We start from the raw sequence: 20,669 nt of genomic DNA, 5'->3' as shown, positions 1-20,669 counted from the left end.
TTCAAGTAGCAGCAAGAGTACTTCAAATATACATTTAACACACACAGAAACATAACTAAGTATCATAAACAAACAAACTATATTCATCTAAAGCCAGTTTTGTTTTATTTTTCCATGTTTATTTGCATGCTGTGGTCAAAATTTTAGAAGAACACTAAAATGGCTCAGTCAGGAAACAATATGCCTGCAATGCATATTGCAGGAGACAGGAGTTCGATCCCTGGGTCGGGAAGATCCCCTGGAGGAGGAAATGGCAACCCACTCCAGTATTCCTGCCTGGAGAATCCTATGGACAGAGGAGCCTGGCAGGCTACAGCCATGGGGTCATAAGAGTCAGACACAACTTAGTGACTAAACCACCAACCACCACCAAAATGAGCAAGAGATTTTAAGCAAAAAGATACTAAGTTTCCTAAAAGTAGAAATAATTTCCAGTATCACTAAGGAGTACTTGAAATACACATTTGTACACAGAGAGACATATATATATTACAAAGTGTAATAAAAACATTTTACTATAGTCATCTAAGCATCGTTTTTTCCTCTTCCTTGCTTGTCTGCATGCTGTGGCTGAATTTTAGAAAATACAAAAATGATCCAAAAAATATATAGTTGTACTTATTTAAAAGAATCACTAACAATGGGGATGTTTAGCTTTTTTTTAAGCCTCAGAAACAAGATGAAATGCCAGAAATCACCTATAAAATGCAGGGTCCACTGTCAGTGTAGGTATTCTTGATACATTACTAAATAATTCTCAAACTGACCAAACCAAGAAAATGCTACTATCACATAAAATGCAATATAACAATTTTGACTTTTTATAAACTAAGTACTAGCACTTTTCCATTCTTATTTTTTGCTTAAAAAATGATTACAACTCTCAAAATCTATACCCAATATACCATCTACAAAACACTGGAGAAAGACATCTTCCCAAATTTGTATTATATAGTTATGAAGCAGAGGCTAATACAGTAAGAACTGTTTTTCTCTAGCTCAAGATTTCATAAATTTCCATGATGAGAGCAAGAATAATGGATCAGAAATATGATCTTTTTCTACAAATTTGCATTAGTAGGGTCTCTGAAGGAGGCAAATGCTATCTGCATAATAAATACAAATTGAAATCAGTCAATTATTTATTTTGTCAATCACATTTAGATTCATAAAAACACACAAAGAGCAAATTACAAGAATTCATTCAGCTATAAAACACATCTTAACCAAAAACAGATTTCTTACCCAGATTTTGCTTTTTCTTCTTCAGCTTCTACCTTTATGCTGAGGGATTCATCTGCTCCAGTTGTATCATCATCTTTATCTTCCAGATTTTCATTTTCTTCTGTTTTTTTCATGTTAACTTCTTTTTCCTGTTCAGATTGTGTAGGCATAGATTCTAATAAATTCTTTTTACTCCCCTAGAAAAAGATCAGAGGAACTAAACCAACAAAAGTAAAAACTGTCAACCTAATTCCATTATCTAATTACTAGCACAGGAGGTACCAACCAGTACTAACACTGAGAAAGTTATTTTAACATTCTTCTGCCATCCCTAAAATAATGGCAAAAATAGCTAACGGCTATTTCAAACACAAAAATAGCACATAATAAAGAAAATGCATGAACAATAAAATTCGTAAGATAAATTAAATAAGGAATCTTTAGAGAGGATGGAGAAAATGTACCAGAGAAAACAAAGGACTATAAACAGTATCCTATTTACCTGAGAGGGCTGAGTATTCTCCTTTCTTTCAACACCTGCTTCAAGAGGCTTTTCTTCTTTTGGTATTATATTCGCTTCCTCTTCAATCTTTATTTCTTTGATTTCTGGTTCATTTTCTTCCTTAACTTTTATTTCTTTTACATTTTCACACTCCTTACAAGGCTTGTTAACAACTTTCTCTGGCAGTGCCATCTGAAATTCAATATTGGCCGACCTACAGTACTCCTCAAAACCATATAAGTATCTGGAAACATGAAAAGAAGTTATATTTGGGAAAACATTTCGAAATGTTATTGCAGAGTTGTAGTTTTTAAAATATGTGTTCACTTCTTCTAAGTTCTCAGATATTGAGCTACCTTAATATTCTAGCTTATTTTAATTGTTCTTTATAATCTTTTTACTCAAATAGAAACATTTTTCAAAGAAAAAAACTTCATTTAAAAAAATGCTAAAAGTGAAAAGAAAGTCATAATCTTCAATGTAGTAACCGTAGTAATAGTAGCTAGTAATAGCATCTATTTATATGTCAGGTACTGGACCCCCAAGTATATGTAAAATTTCACTAGCTGATCAGACTAATCATTACTATGAGACAAATAGTATTATCTCATTTTATAAACAAGAAAATCAAGGTCTGAAAGAACAAATAAGTGGCCCAAGGGTATAAACAACAAATAACTGGCAGAACCAGGATTCGAACCTGGGTTTATGTGACTTTAAAACTTTGGCATTTTAACTTCTACACAATACTTTCCAAATTTGCCTGAGCACAAAAACTTTCTTCACAGATTATCTCACAGATCTAATATTCATGGAAATCAGTCCTGAATATTCACTGGAAGGACTGATGGTGAAGCTGAAACTCCAATACTTTGGCCACCTGATGCAAAGAACTGATTCATGTGAAAAGACCCCAATACTATGGCCACCTGATGCAAAGGACTCATTCATGGGAAAAGACCCCAATACTTTTGGCCACCTGATGCATACTGATTCATGTGAAAAGACCCCAATACTTTGGCCACCTGATGCAAAGAACTGATTGATGTGAAAAGACCCCGATGCTGGGAAAGATTGAAGGCGGGAGAAGAAGGGAACGACAGAGGAGGAGATGGTTGGATGGCATCATCAACTCAACGGACATGAGTTTGAGTAAACTCCCGGAGTTGGTGATGGACACGGAGGCCTGGCATGCTGTAACAGTCCATGGGGTCGCAAAGAGTTGGACACGACTGAGCGACTGAACTGAACTGAATATTCATGGGCTACACTCTAGAAAACGCTATTATAGAGTGATTACTCTAGTAAACCTTCCTCAAAATTACTAGCCTCAGTTATATGGTAAATTCCATCCTGCTTTCTAGGTAAAATACTGTTGAACATAGCTATATCCAGTGCATGGACTTACTTTTTATAAGCACATTTAACATTGTATCCTGCAGCTGAATTTAAGACAGGGATTCCAAGATCTTGGTAGACTTGTTTCCAAACAGCCCCGCTTTCAATCTAAAAGAGTAAAATGAAAATTCAAAAATCAAAAGGTGGGGAATATGAAAAAATGTTGATAAATACCAAATGTTTATGTTTGTGTGTGGATATACTATGTAGTTCTGTATTTGTTGTTTCTAGTCTCAAGGAATGACAAATACCAATTTTGATAAATTCTAAAAAAAATAATCTGGTTTACAGCAATGTTTTTAAGTTAAGCTTTGGTATTCTAACAAATCTCAGAGAATTATAAATGCTGAAATCCTAGGTCATTTGACGTTTTACCTTTTTGGCCATGCCTCAAGGCATGCAGGATTCCAGTTCCCTGACCAGGGATCAACCTTGCTTCCCCTACAGGGGAAGTTCAGAGTCTTAACCATTAGATAGCCAGGGAAGTCCCCGTTCAACGTTTAAATAAACCCTGCTATGGTAAATAAGAAAACATCTACATTCCTGAATCAAAATCTAAATGAAATGACAGATAAAAAAACTTCAATGAAGTATGATTTCTATAAGCTAATAATAAAGTTGTTTCATTGAATCCTAGTAACACAACGTACCTTTCCTCCCCCCAGAATAGTCTTAACTAGATGAGTACCATACATCATGGCAACTTTAAGATAATTTCCTCAGTTCAACAAAGACTTTCTACATATATGCACACATATATATGCAAATAATGTTTTCTATATATGTAAGGCACAATGGTAGAGATCAAGGACATAAAGAATACAAAGACAGATCCCTGCTCTTACCGATCTTACCGTCTAATGGAAGAGAGACACAGAAAGAATTTCCACTAACATGGTTGTGTTATGACTCAGATAGCTTATGAAAGTTTGACAAACTTAACAGTAAACTGGAAAGCTCATTTTTAAAAATCTTCAAATTTAAATTTGGTCTGAGGAAGCTAGCTAGCTATTTCTAACTTGTACTCTCCATTTTCTCTTCCTTTTATTCTTAAGTTTTTGTATGAAGAACATGTTTCACTTCTGATCGTAATACTTACATTATCAAATCCTCCAAGTTTGTGTACAAGCCTGAATAACTTGAAGAGATTCAAATTTCGATATCCAAGCACAGGTCGTTTGTTAATAGGTGTGCCTATTAAAAAGAAAACACAGATATATCAGAACCATGCTTCGTATTTATTTAAATTTTGAAAAGATTCAAACATTACCATCAAATATACACAGTGCAATCTGTGTCTATATGAGAGAAACATCCCTGGTTAACCAAAAATATATCTACTTAAATCCGTTTTATTAAAACCTTTTTTCCTATAGCAGATTTTTGAAACTTTATTTATATTTTATTCCACTTTCATTTCCTTGATGAGCAAAAGAATAAACAGTAAATGAAGCAAAATAAAATACCAACAAAAAATTTTAAAACATCAGGGTAACAATGTTTGGTAGAACTGAAAACAGTGTTGAGATAATTGATGGGCAACTGCTTCACAATGGGAATTACCTTTTATTGTCTTTGTATTTTACTAACTTCCTACTATTCTACAAAGTAAGTAATTCTAGAGTAAAGTTATAGTGTTGTTTATTCTAGGATGTAAAAAAGTAGAAGGATACTAAAACTATCAGACTGCTAGAATGTGATTAAGAGAAAATAACAGGATAGAGATACACAACCTATTGCCCTTTCCAAAAAATATATGACGAGGATAATCATACTCTTCATTTTTTTCTAATATTAGATTTTATTCATTTTCTTCACTTTTTAACTTAGCTTATATAAAAAAAGCTTAAGAAATAGCCTGCCTTCTTAGGCCAAGCCTCCATGCACACAAATAAACACATAAATCAAGGACATTTTATACTGAAGAATAAAAAGATAACTACATTGTAGTAGCCACTATAATTTATGAGAGCAAAAACAAGACCAAGCCCGCAGCTACTCATCAACAATACAAAACCAGATTAAAAACACATGAATTCACAGAGCATGGTAGCCCTTCTAAGTATCATTCATTCATTTTGTCTTTTTCTTCAAGTCAGAAAGCTTTCAGCCTCTGCCCTCTACCTTGCTAGCATCTTTACAGGAAAGGAGAAACTACACTCATAACAGCAGATAAGAAATAAACAGGGCCACAGTTACTAGATGACCAGGTCATCACTGCAAGTTAAAAGTTAGTGTTAATTACCCATGCTTATATTTCTTGAACCACAAAGGCAGATTCAAAAAGCTAAGACAAGGCTCACCTTGAGACTTGGTCACCTTTCTCTACAGATGGTTTAATTTTGTTCTTAGTTTTATGTAGCTAAGTCATAAGAAGACTTATGGCCCATCTTAGAATGAATGCCGTGTCTGTCTGTGTGTGTCTCTTACTCACATACACAAACACATACATCTTGGGGCTGGCAGTGATTTTAGAGAAGAGGCTTTTCTACAGGCATACATGGAGGCTCAAATAAAAAGACACTATGATTCCCATTCTGTTACTGTTTTCTAATGTAAAGGTTCTTTGGGGTCCCCCAAAGCAGCGGTGGGAAAGACAGGACAAAATACAGTTATTTATGGGTCCATGGCCACAACATCCATCAAAATATTGTCAAATCCCACATTCTACTTACTACGTGACAGACATTACATGAGGGTGCTGGTGATACTGGTAATCAAAATGATAGCAATGACTACCAGTGACATGCAGCTTAATCAACAGAATTCTTATTTTTAAGATATTATCTGATATCTACATTAATAACGAATCGAAGGAAAAACACTCACCTCTATCTTCCATAAATTTGTATAACTGCTGAAGAAAGTTCTCCCTTTCCTCTGGAAATGGTTCTATTTCTTCCTAATTTTAGTCACAGAAGAATAAAATATTATTTTCCTCAGTTAAGCATTTTAATAACACAAGAAGATTTCTTACCAACAGCAAAGACTAATACTCACTATAATATTTCAAAGGCTTTTTACAAAAAAAAAAAAAAAAAATGACTTAACACTAAGCTATTCAAAACCAGAAAGTCTTGACATGTTATGCTTTACAGAGAACTATGTCCTAAAAGGTTATCTCAATAGTGACAATCCCAAATGTAAATGCTCATATAAGAAATGAGACCAACAAGATGGTTCATAAACTTTTTACCACATCAGAGATCTAGTCTTTAAATCACTGTCACAGGCTCAAGAAGACCTACTCTCACTTATATTAATTTGGGTCAGGGCTTAACATCGAAACAGACTCAACTCTTGCTCCTCCAGGAACTAAATAAGTGAGGGCCCCATCAGCTGCAACTAAAATTATCCTTCATTACATTCGGCCCCACAGTATAGTACTTCAAGCTTATAAAATCAGTAAAGTGGGGAACAAACTTGATCTACAATACCTGAAGATTCAGACTTAGGGAAATCTTCAAGTAATAAAATAGTTCCCCGATTTATCAATTACAAGGGAGGGACTAGCTTCTTGCTGCTGTGGCCAGGGGCTGTGGCAGTAGGGAGCTGGTCCTGAAGCAACCTGCAAGGAGCAGGGTAGTAGGTGAGATGGAGGAACTCATCAATTCAGTGACCATCAACAAACATTTAATGAGCACCAGTGAGTGTAGGCACTGTGCAAGGTGCTGAGTCCAAAGAGAAACAAGCGATGGTGCCTGCCATTACAGAGCATGAGCAGGGTAACTGCAGAGGAAGTGATTCAAAATACACACTGAGGCTTTACAGTTACTCAAGTATTCCGAGTGGTAAAAGTCAGGAGAATACTTTTCAACTGATAGCCTAAATATATCATTCTAATTTTAAAAATCATGTGTCTAAACCACTGCTGGCGTGAGACTGGCCTCTATCTTAAAAGCGAGCAGAAAAAAGGAAGTTAAAGACAACAAAAACTTGTATCGATCAATCTATTACTATGCTTGCTAATAATTGGGCAGAGAAGAATAAATGACAATTATTAGTTTGCTTATGATAAAATTTGTTTTTCTCAACCTAAACATGATCCACATGCACTGCATTTTGGTAAGGTGGTCAGATGTAAGTCTAAGGAATACTGTTTTCTAGGTATTTTCTTAAATGCCCCCATGGTACAATATGTGACTTTCATAAACCACCAAATTTATTCCTACTGCAAAAAATTTTAAGTGAACTCTGTATTTAACTTTTAAAAAAACTGTTTAAACTGGAAACCACACTTGCTTAACATAAATCTAAGTAACACAAGTTTTGGTAACTAATATTTACTGATCATCTGTTCCATGTTACACACTATGACAGACACTGTGAGTACAAGTAAGATGGACTCCTGACCCTTGAGGAGCCTGTTGATTAGTAGGGCAAAAAACAAACACAAAATAAATACATGCACATATGTAATGCATGTATATATGTAGGCAAAAATTTCTACAAGGAGTGGTATCTGTTTAGACTATCAAATGGAGTGATTAACTTTTCTTGCAGAAGGTGATGGTTCTCTCCTTTACAGGGAAAACAGGTTAGTAAGGTTTAAAAAACTCAACAGGAGTGTGTCATGCTGACAAAGGGCAGGGTGGGGAAGGGCACCGTGGACAAAGGTGTTGGTTCGTACAGAAGTGAGTAGAAACAAAGGTTTGTAATTTGATGTTGCTACAACCTAGTTCAAAGGAGGAGGGTAGGGAATTCCCTGGAGGGCCAATGTTAGAAATTTACACTTTTATTGCCAAGGGCCGGGGTTCAACGCCTGGTTGGGGAACTAAGATCTGGAAAGCCATGTGGTACCACCAAAAACAAATAAACAAAAAAATAAAAGTAGGAGAATATACCAGAAGAAGTGATGGAAAAAAAGAGAGCACAGGTTGGGCTATAAAGCGAGGTTCTGAAAGTAAAGCCTGACTTCCAGAGTAATAAGTCATTCAGACTGTAGCCCACCAGTCCAAGGAATTTTCAGGCAAGAATACTAGAGTGGGTTGCCATTTCCTAATCCAAGGGGATCTTCCTGACCCAGGGATTGAACCTGCATCTCTTGTGTCTCCTGCACTGCAGGCAGATTCTTTACCACTGCGCCACCTGAGAAGCCTTAAGCAAGGGACTGATGGCTTATTTTTAACATTTAAAATAGAAAGCAATGGGGAAGACCGACGCCAGGGAAACTTTCACACTATACACTATCATTACAGACCACTATATTATAAAACCTAAACGTTAACATGTTCCTACTTCAGCAATAGTTGTTTATTACAGTTACATAGCAAAATTTCGTAACTTACCTAAAATAGTACATATTGACATTAACTTATCTTTGTTTCCTAAAAACATTAAATACAACGATCATGTATTGCAGCTACCATTATCTGCATCACTGTTCCCCCAAGAATTTTCATAAAGCCATTCAGCAAACCATTAAAGAGCACAGTGGTGCACTGTCACTAGTTATACTGTGGGCAATTTTTTCACTACTTGTCATTGACGGACCTCAAGTACCAGCTACAATAAAATCTAAATTTAGCTCCTTGAGCCATATAAATTCACAGATGTCTTATTTTGTATTAGATAAAATCTAATATAAAAATCTTTGCATTGATTCTTTGAATCAAAGATATTAATCTTTACTTTTACGTTGATTATTCCTTTAACATTAGATAAAAAACACATTTTATTCTTTATGAGATACTGTAATAAAATATGCAGATGTAAACACAGTATGAGGTCACAGCTGTCCACGTGATGTTAAACAGCATATGAAAGTAGAGTTGTGCTGTATTAAGAAACATTTTTTCCCTTTTTTTAACTGAACTATAGATGACACACAATACTGTATAATTTCAGGTGTATGACATATTGATTTGACATTTAAATACACTATGGACTGAAGATTAAGAAATATTTTTGAGGTTACAGGGATTACTATACTTAATATTTTTAATTTCACAAAACCATATTTCTATTTTAAGGTTAAGTAAGCAAACTACTTGATTATGATGAATACACAAGAACAACTGTATTATAAAACACTTCTAATACTAAAAATACTTAAGTGATTAATGACTTCATGCCAAATCCCAAGGGGAACTCAACTGTTTTTCATTGTAAAAGGCATTAAGTCTTTTTACTCACCTCTTCTTCGCTGCTGTTATCCTCCTTTTCTTTTTCATCATCTTCCTCCTCCTCTTCTTCCTCTGCTTCGCTGCTAGAACTATCTTCTTTCAATTCAGTCTTCCAGTTAGCAGGAATAGTTCTACTTTTGTGAAATTCAAGTGCCTGATCAAAGGCTGGAAAGAGATAACAAACTATCAACTGGAGAAATTAAGACAACTGATTTGTCTAAAAATATTAACAGGATAAAGAAGTAAAAACTACTGTGCTGCTACCACTGACATTTATGAAGTGGTTGCTATGGGCTAGGCACTGTGCTAGCTAACTGCTTTTCGGTGTAGCAGCCCATTAATCTTAACAGTCTTAGGCATTAGGTATCTATTTTATAGATGGCAAAACTTAGGTGACGTAGGTTCAAACAAAGACAAGAAAAAGGGGCAGATATATTCTTTTAAAACAAAAATTAAGAGTGTCTAGTCAGACACGACTGAGCGACTTCACTTCCACTTTTCACTTTCATGCATTGGAGAAGGAAATGGCAACCCACTCCAGTGTTCTTGCCTGGAGAATCCCAGGGATGGGGGAGCCTGGTGGGCTGCCGTCTCTGGGGTCGCACAGAGTCGGACACGACTGAAGCAACTTAGCACAGCAGCAGCAGTAAACATTAAACAGTCAAGTAAATCTAGTAAACATTAAAGTAAATCTTTATAACCATTTTATCAAAAAATTATTAAAAGTATTATATAACAGGCACAGAGCCACTGTAATAACTTACAAGTATCTGAAAATATACTATAAATATGTACTCCTGAATTAAAATTATATTAATGATTAATTTGTGAGAAGGCAATGGCACCCCACTCCAGTACTGTTGCCTGGAAAATCCCATGGACGGAGAAGCCTGGTAGGCTGCAGTCCATGGGTCGCTAAGAGTCAGACACGACTGAGCGACTTCACTTTCATGCATTGGAGAAGGCAATGGCAACCCACTCCAGTGTTCTTGCCTGGAGAATCCCATGGATGGAGAAGCCTGGTAGGCTGCAGTCCATGGGGTCGCACAGAGTCGGACATGACTGAAGCAACTTAGCAGCAGCAGCAGCAATGATTAATTTAACTAGATAAATAACTAGAAATAGTTATTCTCACTTTACAATACAGAGAAATAAATTCTCTACCATAAATCTTGATGATTTTTAACCAGTCTATATAGTGTATTATCTGATTTGGTGAACATGGGCAAAGAAAAAAATAAAGTTATTTGCAGTGCCAAAAATCAAGTAAGAGATGTAATTGCAGATATTCCCCAATAAAATGTAACTACTATTACAAGAAATGACAAAAATCAAGACTACTTTGACTCCTGTGTTTACCATCCTCAGGAACTGATATTTTATTTACTAGGCCAGACTACAGTGATAGCTAATGATCTTGTTCTTGATCTTTTTTAGATTACTATACCAATTATAAGCTAAAAAAAATAGAGAATACTATGATAACAAAAGACACATTGGTTCACAAAAGCAGAAGTCACACAGGACCAAACGTAACTTCAAAGACTTCACTAAAAAAAAAAATTGTTGAGACCAAAAGAATATTTAATCTTCAGAAACACTTCCTTAGTTTCCTTTCCTCTCTGTCTGGCCACACCGTGCGACCTATGAGGTCTTAGTTCCCTGACCAGAAGCTGGGCCCCAGCAACGAGAGCGCAGAGCCCACCAGTGGGCCACCAGGGCACGCCCCATCAGTTTTAAATTAAATGTAAGTTGTTCCAAAATTATCCTTACCTTGTTTTAATACAGCATCAGGCTTTGGTACAGTGTCACTAGTAATTTCATGGACATCCTTCCTTGGTACTGAAGTACTGTATTTTTTTTTTTTTTATTTTAAAGGAAAAAATCCACAAAAACACAATAAAGATTAATTAAGAGTCCAATTACCTACCACAAAAAGATACTGAGAACATGGGAACACTGATGGAAATGACTGCACACAGGGTTGCAAGTCTCAAACAAAATACTAGGCAGGACATTAAAAATGTAACCATCCACACAAGGACCCCACCTTAACAGATGTTTTATAAACAAGGAATTCTCAGAGTACCTGGTTAAATGCAATACTAAAAATACTGAAACCCTGAAAATAATCAATTAAAGTGTTTACATAGCGGAATGCATCAATCCAATAAAAAAAAAAAAAGTTAAACAGCAAGAATTTGCCACCATCTTAAGATAATCTCAAGAAATAAATTTAAGATTGGAAGAAAATGTACTATTTTATAATGTAAAATGTTCAACAATCTTTTTAAACTGAATTCTAGGTTCAAAGCAAACTTCTAATATACAATTGAAGTTCTTTCATGTAGAAACTATAAGAAGGGTTTGGATGCAAGCAACTGGGAGAGGTCATTTTATCATTTATGTCACATTTCTTACTTTACATGAATAAATCATCATTCAGCTTTTCTGCACTTGGTTTGTTTCAACCAATCCACAGAAGTCTAAAAACTATTCCAAATACACTTTTCAGCCTGCCTCTTTTTAAACTTTAAATTTAAGAATTTCAAATATATACAGAAGCATAACAGTAAAATGAACTCCCACGAATCCATCATCCAACTACAACAATCATTAACTCAGAGTCAGTGTCTCATTTATACCCCTACCTACCTAGTCCCACCCCAACTAGATTGTTTTGAAGCAAATCTCAGACATTATATAATTTATAATATTTTATTCTTTTAAAAATAAAAAAGTTCATAGTAATTTCTTAGTATCAACAAACTAGTATTCAATTTCAATGCTCAAATTTTTGTGAAAGTGGGTTTCATATAGATTATTTTTAAGTCATGTTTCAGAACTTGAAAATCCAAAAACCAATCTTAAAGTATCATGATCTTTTTTAAAGCAGTCACCCAATAAGGCAAAACAGCAACATAAAATACATGGATTTTCTAGTCACACAATTCTTAAAGGGAAAAAACACCCATAGAAAATGACAACTCAGTTTTAGAAAAGTTCTACATGAAAATTCATTGTCTTAATACCCAACATACATTTATAGTAACTCGTTTTAAACCTTAAGACTACTGCAAAATTCAAACGTTACACAACAGGTATTACCACACTCATTTAGAAGTAATTTAAAATGTTAGAAAATCCTAATTAGACATTCAAAACAATAAATATATATCAATTAATATATCCATGAAATATTGGATGTGGTAGATATATTGAATTTCAATAAACCATCAGTTATTATATAGGCAAATATTGATAAATTAGACAGCATTGAGAGTATAGCTTAGAAAAGACCAAATGAACAAGACATATTTTAAGACTATTACACTTAATGATAATATGAAAGATGATCATGCTTTGAAACACTCTGAATGATAAAAAGGAAAAGCAGAACATCACTGGAAATAACTAATTTATAATTTATCATTCTAATCTGGAAAAGCAGCTTATTTTTCATACCAAGTGAATTCTACTTACAATTTGCCATCTTTGAAAGATCGCACAAGAATATTATCCTTTTTCACAGCAATTTCATCACTACAGTCAGGACATACCACCTTTAAAAAAAAAAGTATGAAACTATTATAACTAAAAGCACTGTTTATAGATAGTTACATAAATATCAATTATTTAAATCTTAAAAAATAGTTTCAGCTTAAAATGTAAAAACTAATTTTAGTTTGAGGGTAAAAACACATACACATGCGTAACAATATACACAAGTAATTTAAAGTTTATATCCTAAAACACACACATACATATGTGGGAATGCACACAAGTAATTTTATTTTCTATATCCTTCCAGCTCTCTGGATTATCCACATTAATTTTTGACACAGGCATGATGTTGAGAGCACAATCGTGGCTATGACTAGACTGATGCTATGGACCAAGTCCAGGCAGGAACAGAAAACTGGATGAGAGTGGCGCAGGCGTGGAAAGAGGGAGAGCAAGGAGAGCTAGTCCAACAGAAGGTCTGCAGCGGGGCTGGTGGGACCAAAGTGGGGTATCAGAATCTTAACCAGAGCAGCCTCTATCTTGAAAAAGACAGAGATGATGAGCTGGCTATTATTTACATCTAAACATGAATGTTAATAATACTAAAATTTCTCTATAATACTACCCATTCTAAAAATAAATGATTTTAAAGTGAGTACCTTCCTGGAATCTACATAACATTTACTACTACCAAAAAAGAAGATTTTATTTGAAGTCACTCCAGCTATTACTGAAAGCAAGGATAAAGCATGCCTTCTCAAAGATAATATTAATTCAAGACACCTATAAATTTTTATTATTTAAATTCCAAGAGAGTTCACTATCTATATCAAGAACAACATCATAGTTTGGTTTTTTAATGGAAAAAAATGGGCTAAATAAGCATGACAGATTTAAGGACTGTCTCATTAGCTCTGAAAAATGCCACAATAGTACTTAAATGCATGTATTCTCACTACAGGTTTGAGAGGAGCCAGAAATACGTAAGTTCTAATTCAGTCTTTAATTCACTTTTTTTCTAATCTATTTTTTAATATTTTGGCTGCATCATGTGTTACGCAGGATCTGTTTCTCAACCAATGACTGAACATTCCTCCCGCAGTGGGAACACTGGTCCTAACCACTGGATAGCACAGGGAATTCCCCTAATTCAGTCTCTAGAAGGTTAACAATTTCCATAATTGTAATCGCACTGCCGTTAAGCATTGCTTAAATGCTGATGGCATTATGAAATAATTCACTAAGAAAAGGCTTTTACGTGTATTAGCATCTAGGAAAACTTTCCTATCATTTCAAAAGAGTCCTGAAGTAAATACTTAATTTGTCCATTCATTCATCCACTCTACAAACTATTTCATCAAGGTACTGTGTACTAGAGCACAGAGGCCAGGACAGTCCCTGTTTCTCCCCACAGTGAGTGTATATTCTAACTGGGAAGACAAGCACTAAACAAGTTAAGTGCACATGTATTTAACTGCTATTATCTAGGTGATCAGAAATCACTTTCTTGAGGACACAACATTTACACTAAGCTTTGAAAACTGAGGAGGAACTGACTTGACAAAGGATGGATGTGTACGCACATGTCTGTAGGCCAGGCTGCAAGAACAGGAAATGGGTTATGGGAAGGGCCTGACACAGCAAGCAGGGCAACCCATTCTAGGAAGTAAAAGGTCAACATGGCTAACTTTCTGCCTGGGCTGAATAAGAAAGATAAGCAAAGCTTAGATTTGTCCATTTTGTAAGCCATGGTAATTCTGAGGACAAAAATCTGAAGTCTCTCAGAGAAGGATCTGAAGCAAGACAATGTCATAATAGAATTGCCATTGCCTTTCTTAAAATTACTTTTGGCTGTCACAAAGAAAATGGACCAGAGAAGGGCATGAGCTGAAAGAGATTAAGCTACTGCAAATCATCCAGGTGAGAGATGGTGACCTGGATACAAAGTGATGGCAAATTAAAGGAATGAGAAATATTAGAGATAATTAGGGAAGTGAAGAGGTGATAGAGAAAAGGATGCTTACATTTCTACCTTGTGCAAATGGTGTCATTCGCAGGGAAAGGAAACAATGGAGAGGGGTCAAGTTTGGGGATACAGGGAGGAGAGAGTAAGTTTAGGTTTATTAAGCTTGTTAAGTTTTCAGGTGACTAAAGGACAACCAAGTAGAGATACTGAATAGACAGATACTCAGGTCCAGAGCTCAGAGTAGAGGTCTGAACGCTAAGATATAAACTTGGGAATAAACAGCCTAAATAGAGGTCTAAACCTATGAGCCAAATCACCCATATTTTTTTCTTTCTCATGAGATTGGATTTTGAAAAACAAACATAATAGACTTTGCTGACATTGTGTGTAAGTAAGCGGGTCCAGTCTCCATTCTGTTACAGGAACTAAAATCCATATTTTATCCCATTTACCCATGCATCTGATTTTCTCGGTCCTTAAGACATTTCAGTTTATTATCCCTCCAACCAATGTTATTAAAGGGGATGAGATCACCCTGAAAAAATAGAGTGATATATTCTGAACCCTAAACAACAACATTTAAAGCTCAGAGGAAAAATGATGACTGAAACTGAAAAACAGGACTGTGTGAATCAGGGAAGCTAAGATTTCCACCCCTTAAAACAGGGGTAAATAGCACTTATGTTTCAGTGTCAATTAGGATGAAATGAGACTGTGCACTTACTTAACAAGTTAGCACAGTGCCTGGCCAGGGGAAGTGCTCAAAACATGGTAGCTATTTATTGTTCCTAAGAGTATGCAACTGTTTTCTAACATGATATTTTATTACCAGGCACTTGTTAACATTACTCAATTTATAAACTACTTTCAAAAATAGAAATGCAAATATTTTATGTGATTATGTCAAGGTTGTTTGATTCAGAACACAATTTCACACTCTCGTTGATAAAAATTATCCATTACTGTTCAAGAGATCTCAAATTTGCGTGGAGGATAACATGTATCAATAATGCTAAGATGTTAAAAATAATAATGAAATGGTTGACTAAGCAGATTACTAACCTTTTGGTACTGTAAATCTTTTCCTCATCATCAGGAAACTATTTAGAAATGATGATGAGAATGTTAAACTAATATTGAAAATACTAAAGTGAAAATTTTAATGTTCCTGTTGTTTTAGAAAAAGACACACAAAGCTCTTTCAAAACACGTTTTCAAAAGAAATGCTCACAAAGAATCTTAAGTGCTTTAGGAAAAAAGAAATGACCACATACACTGACTTAAGTTTTCTGCTTACCATTAACCCAAAGCTTGACAGGTTATTTAACCCTTCTAACACTGAGTTTCCTTATCTTTAAATGAGGATAAATAACATATACGTCATAATCCTCATAAAGATCTTAGCACAATCCTTACACATAGCAGGCATCCAATAAGTGAGGAATGGATAGATGGATATACGAAGAGGTACAAAGGTATTATACAGTATTTACATTTATGAAAATAATTGCCCTCATTAGTTTAAATTAAAAGAGCTGACATTTATTGGGCACTTATTTTGTGCAAAACACTTTTAATACTCAAGATACAGAATACAAAATGTTCAACAAAAATGATGACAAATAGATACCATTTGCAGACAATAGTAGAAAACAAGATTCCGTTCTTCTTTAGCAGTCTTCTGCATGGTGCATTTAGAAGTTTTAAAAGTTTGCACAAGGAATTTTTTATCCAAAATTCAGCAGTGTAATATACCAAGCCTCTAAAATTACCATGATTTTGCTTTTCATGGATGAATTCAAAAGTTCTTTGTACTCAGAAACAGTTTTCAAAGTAATTCTGTGTGAACTGAATGATGCTAAAACCATTTCCCATTCTGTACCTATGAAAAACACTGATTTTTAAGAAAATCAACTGCTTTCTTCATGACTTATATAGTTGAAAATTAAACTCTTATACTGAAGTTACTCACCAATGCAGGAAACCACAGTGCTTTCTTTTTATCCAAACTAATGTAATCTACACACACAACTTTTCCCAGAAGCTCATCAATCTGTTTCCTATCATCCTCATCTTCATCACTGGAGGATGAAGAAGACTCTTCCTCTGGTCTAGGGAGAGAAAAAATGAGATATTCCTATTTATCATCACAAAGAATAAGCATGCCAAGTTGATGAATACAGGCTTTCTAGAAATCCTATCCTGTTTCCTACAACCTACAAAATGGCTAAATTAAATTTTTTAATAGCTTTCTAAATTGCTAAAGAATAATTTTTAAAAAAAAGGTTATCGCTAGAGGAAAAGCAGAGCATTTTCCTAAAAATGTCCTGAATTTATTTAGTGCTATTTTAAAAGATTACACAGAAGATCAAAACACAACAGCGCTGGTTCCCAAATTCTCAAAACCTGAAGGCCCCATTTTAAGTATCCGAAGACTGCACTAAAATATACTACATTCTCCTCTCAGATTAAAGGAATTCTAGAAATGGTAATGCACTCCCCGTACAATGCAAATTTTAAAAGGGGGAAGGGAGATCTTTACTAACAGAGGGTCAGGGTAGAGAGAGGAGACAATCTGCTAAGACATCACCACTACCATGCTTAATATCAGATACATAAAAACTAAGTATTCATAAGATGTACAATATGGTTCTTTTGTATTACGTGAAAAACTCCTTTTGGTTACACTGTATCCTGAATAAATTAAAAAGAAGAAAAAGGAACTCAAACCACCCATTTGATGTTAGAGGGAAGTATAGTAAAAAATAAAACTTAAAAAGAGAGGGGAAAGAAAAAAACCACAAACACACAAAACAAAGTTCTCAATCTGGTTTTAAAAAAGCCCACAGTCAGTAGTGAAGAAAATGGATTCTAAAGGGGGGATGTGTGGGAGGCTTGGAGGGAGGGGGACGTATGTATATGGCTGATTCACTTTGTTGTACAGCAGAAGTTAACACAATATTGTAAAGCAATTATACTCCAATTTAAAAAAAATCATTCTAATTACTATGTTCAAAATGCCCAGAATAAAGATATTAAGAAATGTGGAATAAATAGACTGCAACAAAATGAGAAATAAAAACATGGTATTTTTATAAAATAAAAAGCATGACAATACAAATGTCATCCCCTCATATTTATATGTGCTGCATGCTTAGCCGCATCTGACTCTTGGCAATCGCATGGTCTCTAGCCCTCCATGCTCCTCAGTCCATGAGATTTTCCCTGCAAGAATACTGGAGTGGGTTGCCATTTCCTTCTTCATTATATCTATATATTCCAACATAAATATAAAGGAAGAAAAACCTATTATAACACTGTTAAACATTTTATAGTGATAAGGGGAATATCATAATTTGATTTCAGTGATTATTCAATTAACCTACGAAGTGTTCACTGATAAAAAACAAACCACATCTTCAAAGTTTGCTACTGAGAACACTGTACTTCAAAATGGCACTTAAAGCAGTTCAACCCCTACTTAGAAAGCACGTAATAGGCAGCAGGAAAAACCAACATATTTTCATATTAGTGGAGCGTAAAACCTTACAAATAGGCACACAGCTTGGAACAGTAATGACAGACCTTCACAAGTCTGATTTCTACTTGATTAGAAGAACTTCTCAAAGACAAGGACTTTTATTTCTCCACTTTCTAATGATTATAGAACACAACCAAATTTAAAGTCATAATTATTGCTTTTTTCAAAACAGCACAGAGGATGTATTCAGCTATGGATGCCCTCTATGCCATTATCATTAGCAAGACAAAATCACAATGTCACAAATAACATTAATCAAATCTGTAAACTGGGCTTTACTCGGCTAACACAATCATCTGCGATAGTATAAAAGTTCTAATTTCTTTCCTAAGACTTAACAAACGTGAAGACTTCAGACACGACAAAGTTATCTATCTACTATAAACTGACCGTCTACATAGAACATCCATCCACTTTACTACCTAGGTTCCACTCCAAAACCTTCCCCACTCATGGACTACACACCCTTCTCCACTCTCACATCCTCAAGCTTTTGTTCCAGCAATGTTCCTACCTCTCCCCTCTATCAGTTTTTCTACCTCTACTAGTTTGAGTCCTCCTAGCACTGTGTTCGGAGAAGGCAATGGCACCCCACTCCAGTACTCTTGCCTGGAAAATCCCATGGGCAGAGGAGCCTGGTAGGCTGCAGTCCATGGGGTCTCGAAGAGTCGGACACGACTGATCGACTTCCCTTTCACTTTTCACTTTCATGCATTGGAGAAGGAAATGGCAACCCACTCCAGTGTTCTTGCCTGGAGAATCCCAGGGACGGGGGAGCCTGGTGGGCTGCCGTCTATGGGGTCACACAGAGTCGGACACGACTGAAGTGACTTAGCAACAGCAGCAGCAGCAGCAGCAGCAGCAGCACTGTGTTATTTCTAAGAAAATGCTGTTACTTCCTCCACTTAAAAAAAACAACAAAAGATCCCTTGACCTCACTTTCTCCACCAGCTACTACTCTTCTTTGCAGAGAAACAGCCTGGAATGCTTTATCCCCAGACACTTGGAAACTTTTTCACCTCCTCTAAGTCTCTGTTCAAATGTCATTTCAATTACGAACACCTTATTCAAATTTGCTTCCCTGGTGGCTCAGAGGTTAAAGCATATGCCTGCAATGCAGGGGACCTGGGTTCGATCCCTGGGTTGGGAAGATCCCCTGGAGAAGGAAATGGCAACCTACTCCAGTATTCTTGCCTGGAGAATCCCATGGACGGAGAAGCCTGGTGGGCTACAGTCCACGGGATTGCAAAGAGTAGGACTCAACTGAGCAACTTCACTCACTTATTCAAATTTACAACCTGCCCATCCCAATCCCCCACTCTTATTATTTCCACAACACTGACAAATCTATCATACTACATAATTTACTTAATTCTTCTTTTTTCTGTATTGCCCATCTCTCTCCATATGAGAGAATATAAGCTCTAAAGGTAGAGGAAGTGTTTTGGCTGCCTTGCATGGCATGAGGGATTTTAATTCTCTGACCAGGGATGTAATCCATGTCCAATGCATTTGAAGTGTGGAGCCTTAACCACTGGACCACATGGGAAGTCTCCCAGAGACTTTATGAATGCCTGTTTTGTTCACTGATACATCCCATGTACTTGAACAGTGCTTGGCACAACACAGATGCTCAATAAATATTTACTGACTAAATAAGTGAACTAAATAGGTTTATTTCTTTCTACTGTGATACTTCTGATTTCTATTTCTCCTGAAATTACATAATGTATACAATCAACATAATGTATACAACCAATTTAAACCATACCTTTATACCTAAGACTCCTGTAATTTTTCCTTGTAGTGGAATGTACCCAGGAAACTGTTTATATAAGATGAGTACTCAATAAACTGATACACCAAAATAAATGAGCATTGGAAATATTTTAAGGGAGCAAAGATGGAATGAGCAGAGAATCTGCTTGATGTTTACTCCCCTCTGACACTGTTGCGTCTCTGGTACCAGGTACGTGTTTATAGAGCCACAACAAAGTAACTAGTGTCGTGGAAATGACATGTGATGATGCCACTGGAAACAATGCTAATTACATAGGAATGTTTACCAAACAAACGAACAGCTAGTCACTTAAAGTTGATCACACGATATTAATTATAAATCAAGTAAGAATTTGGCAACTTAAGACATGTGCCAAAGAATACCATATGATGAGGTACAGATAGAAAACTGAGCCAGAAACTTTAGAGGCTCGATCTTTAAAATGCAATTTGGACTTCAGTGATCCCTACTCTTTCAAACAACTAACTCAGCTTCAAATTTTGTATTGCAAATTCAAAATCTGTATTAGTTATCAGGAAAAATGTGTAGCCTCTTAAGAGATTAAAATATACAGATCATACAAAATGTATGAAGCTAACCAGTAAAACATTTTTTCCCAGTTTTTATCA

The 20,669-nt window shown here is 35.5% G+C and overlaps 1 protein-coding gene across 15 annotated transcripts in view; it reads right to left on the bottom strand.

Moving 5' to 3' along the window:
* ARID4B (AT-rich interaction domain 4B) overlaps nt 1–20,669 on the bottom strand; it is a 139,096-nt gene that overhangs the window by 41,777 nt on the left and 76,650 nt on the right. For all 15 annotated transcript variants that reach the window (XR_015157151.1, XR_015157150.1, XR_015157152.1 and 12 more), the window contains exons 8-16: nt 16,692–16,830; nt 12,733–12,812; nt 11,023–11,099; nt 9,260–9,414; nt 5,954–6,026; nt 4,224–4,318; nt 3,135–3,232; nt 1,727–1,970; nt 1,246–1,421 (exon numbers count right to left, since the gene is read on the bottom strand). Coding sequence is in view for 12 of the 15 variants with exons in the window: in XM_086382860.1 (XP_086238986.1) it covers nt 1,246–1,421; nt 1,727–1,970; nt 3,135–3,232; nt 4,224–4,318; nt 5,954–6,026; nt 9,260–9,414; nt 11,023–11,099; nt 12,733–12,812; nt 16,692–16,830 (1,137 nt within the window). In the remaining 3 variants the exon portion in view is untranslated. The remainder of the gene's footprint in view (nt 1–1,245; nt 1,422–1,726; nt 1,971–3,134; nt 3,233–4,223; nt 4,319–5,953; nt 6,027–9,259; nt 9,415–11,022; nt 11,100–12,732; nt 12,813–16,691; nt 16,831–20,669) is intronic.

This window comes from Bos grunniens, chromosome 28 (genome assembly GCF_055505025.1).
Source record: "Bos grunniens cultivar Pamir isolate PY7600 chromosome 28, Bosgru_T2T1.0, whole genome shotgun sequence".
Taxonomy (NCBI): Eukaryota; Metazoa; Chordata; class Mammalia; order Artiodactyla; family Bovidae; genus Bos; species Bos grunniens.
The sequence above is the reverse complement of the archived record's forward strand: the minus strand, read 5'-3'. Positions and strand labels throughout refer to the sequence as shown.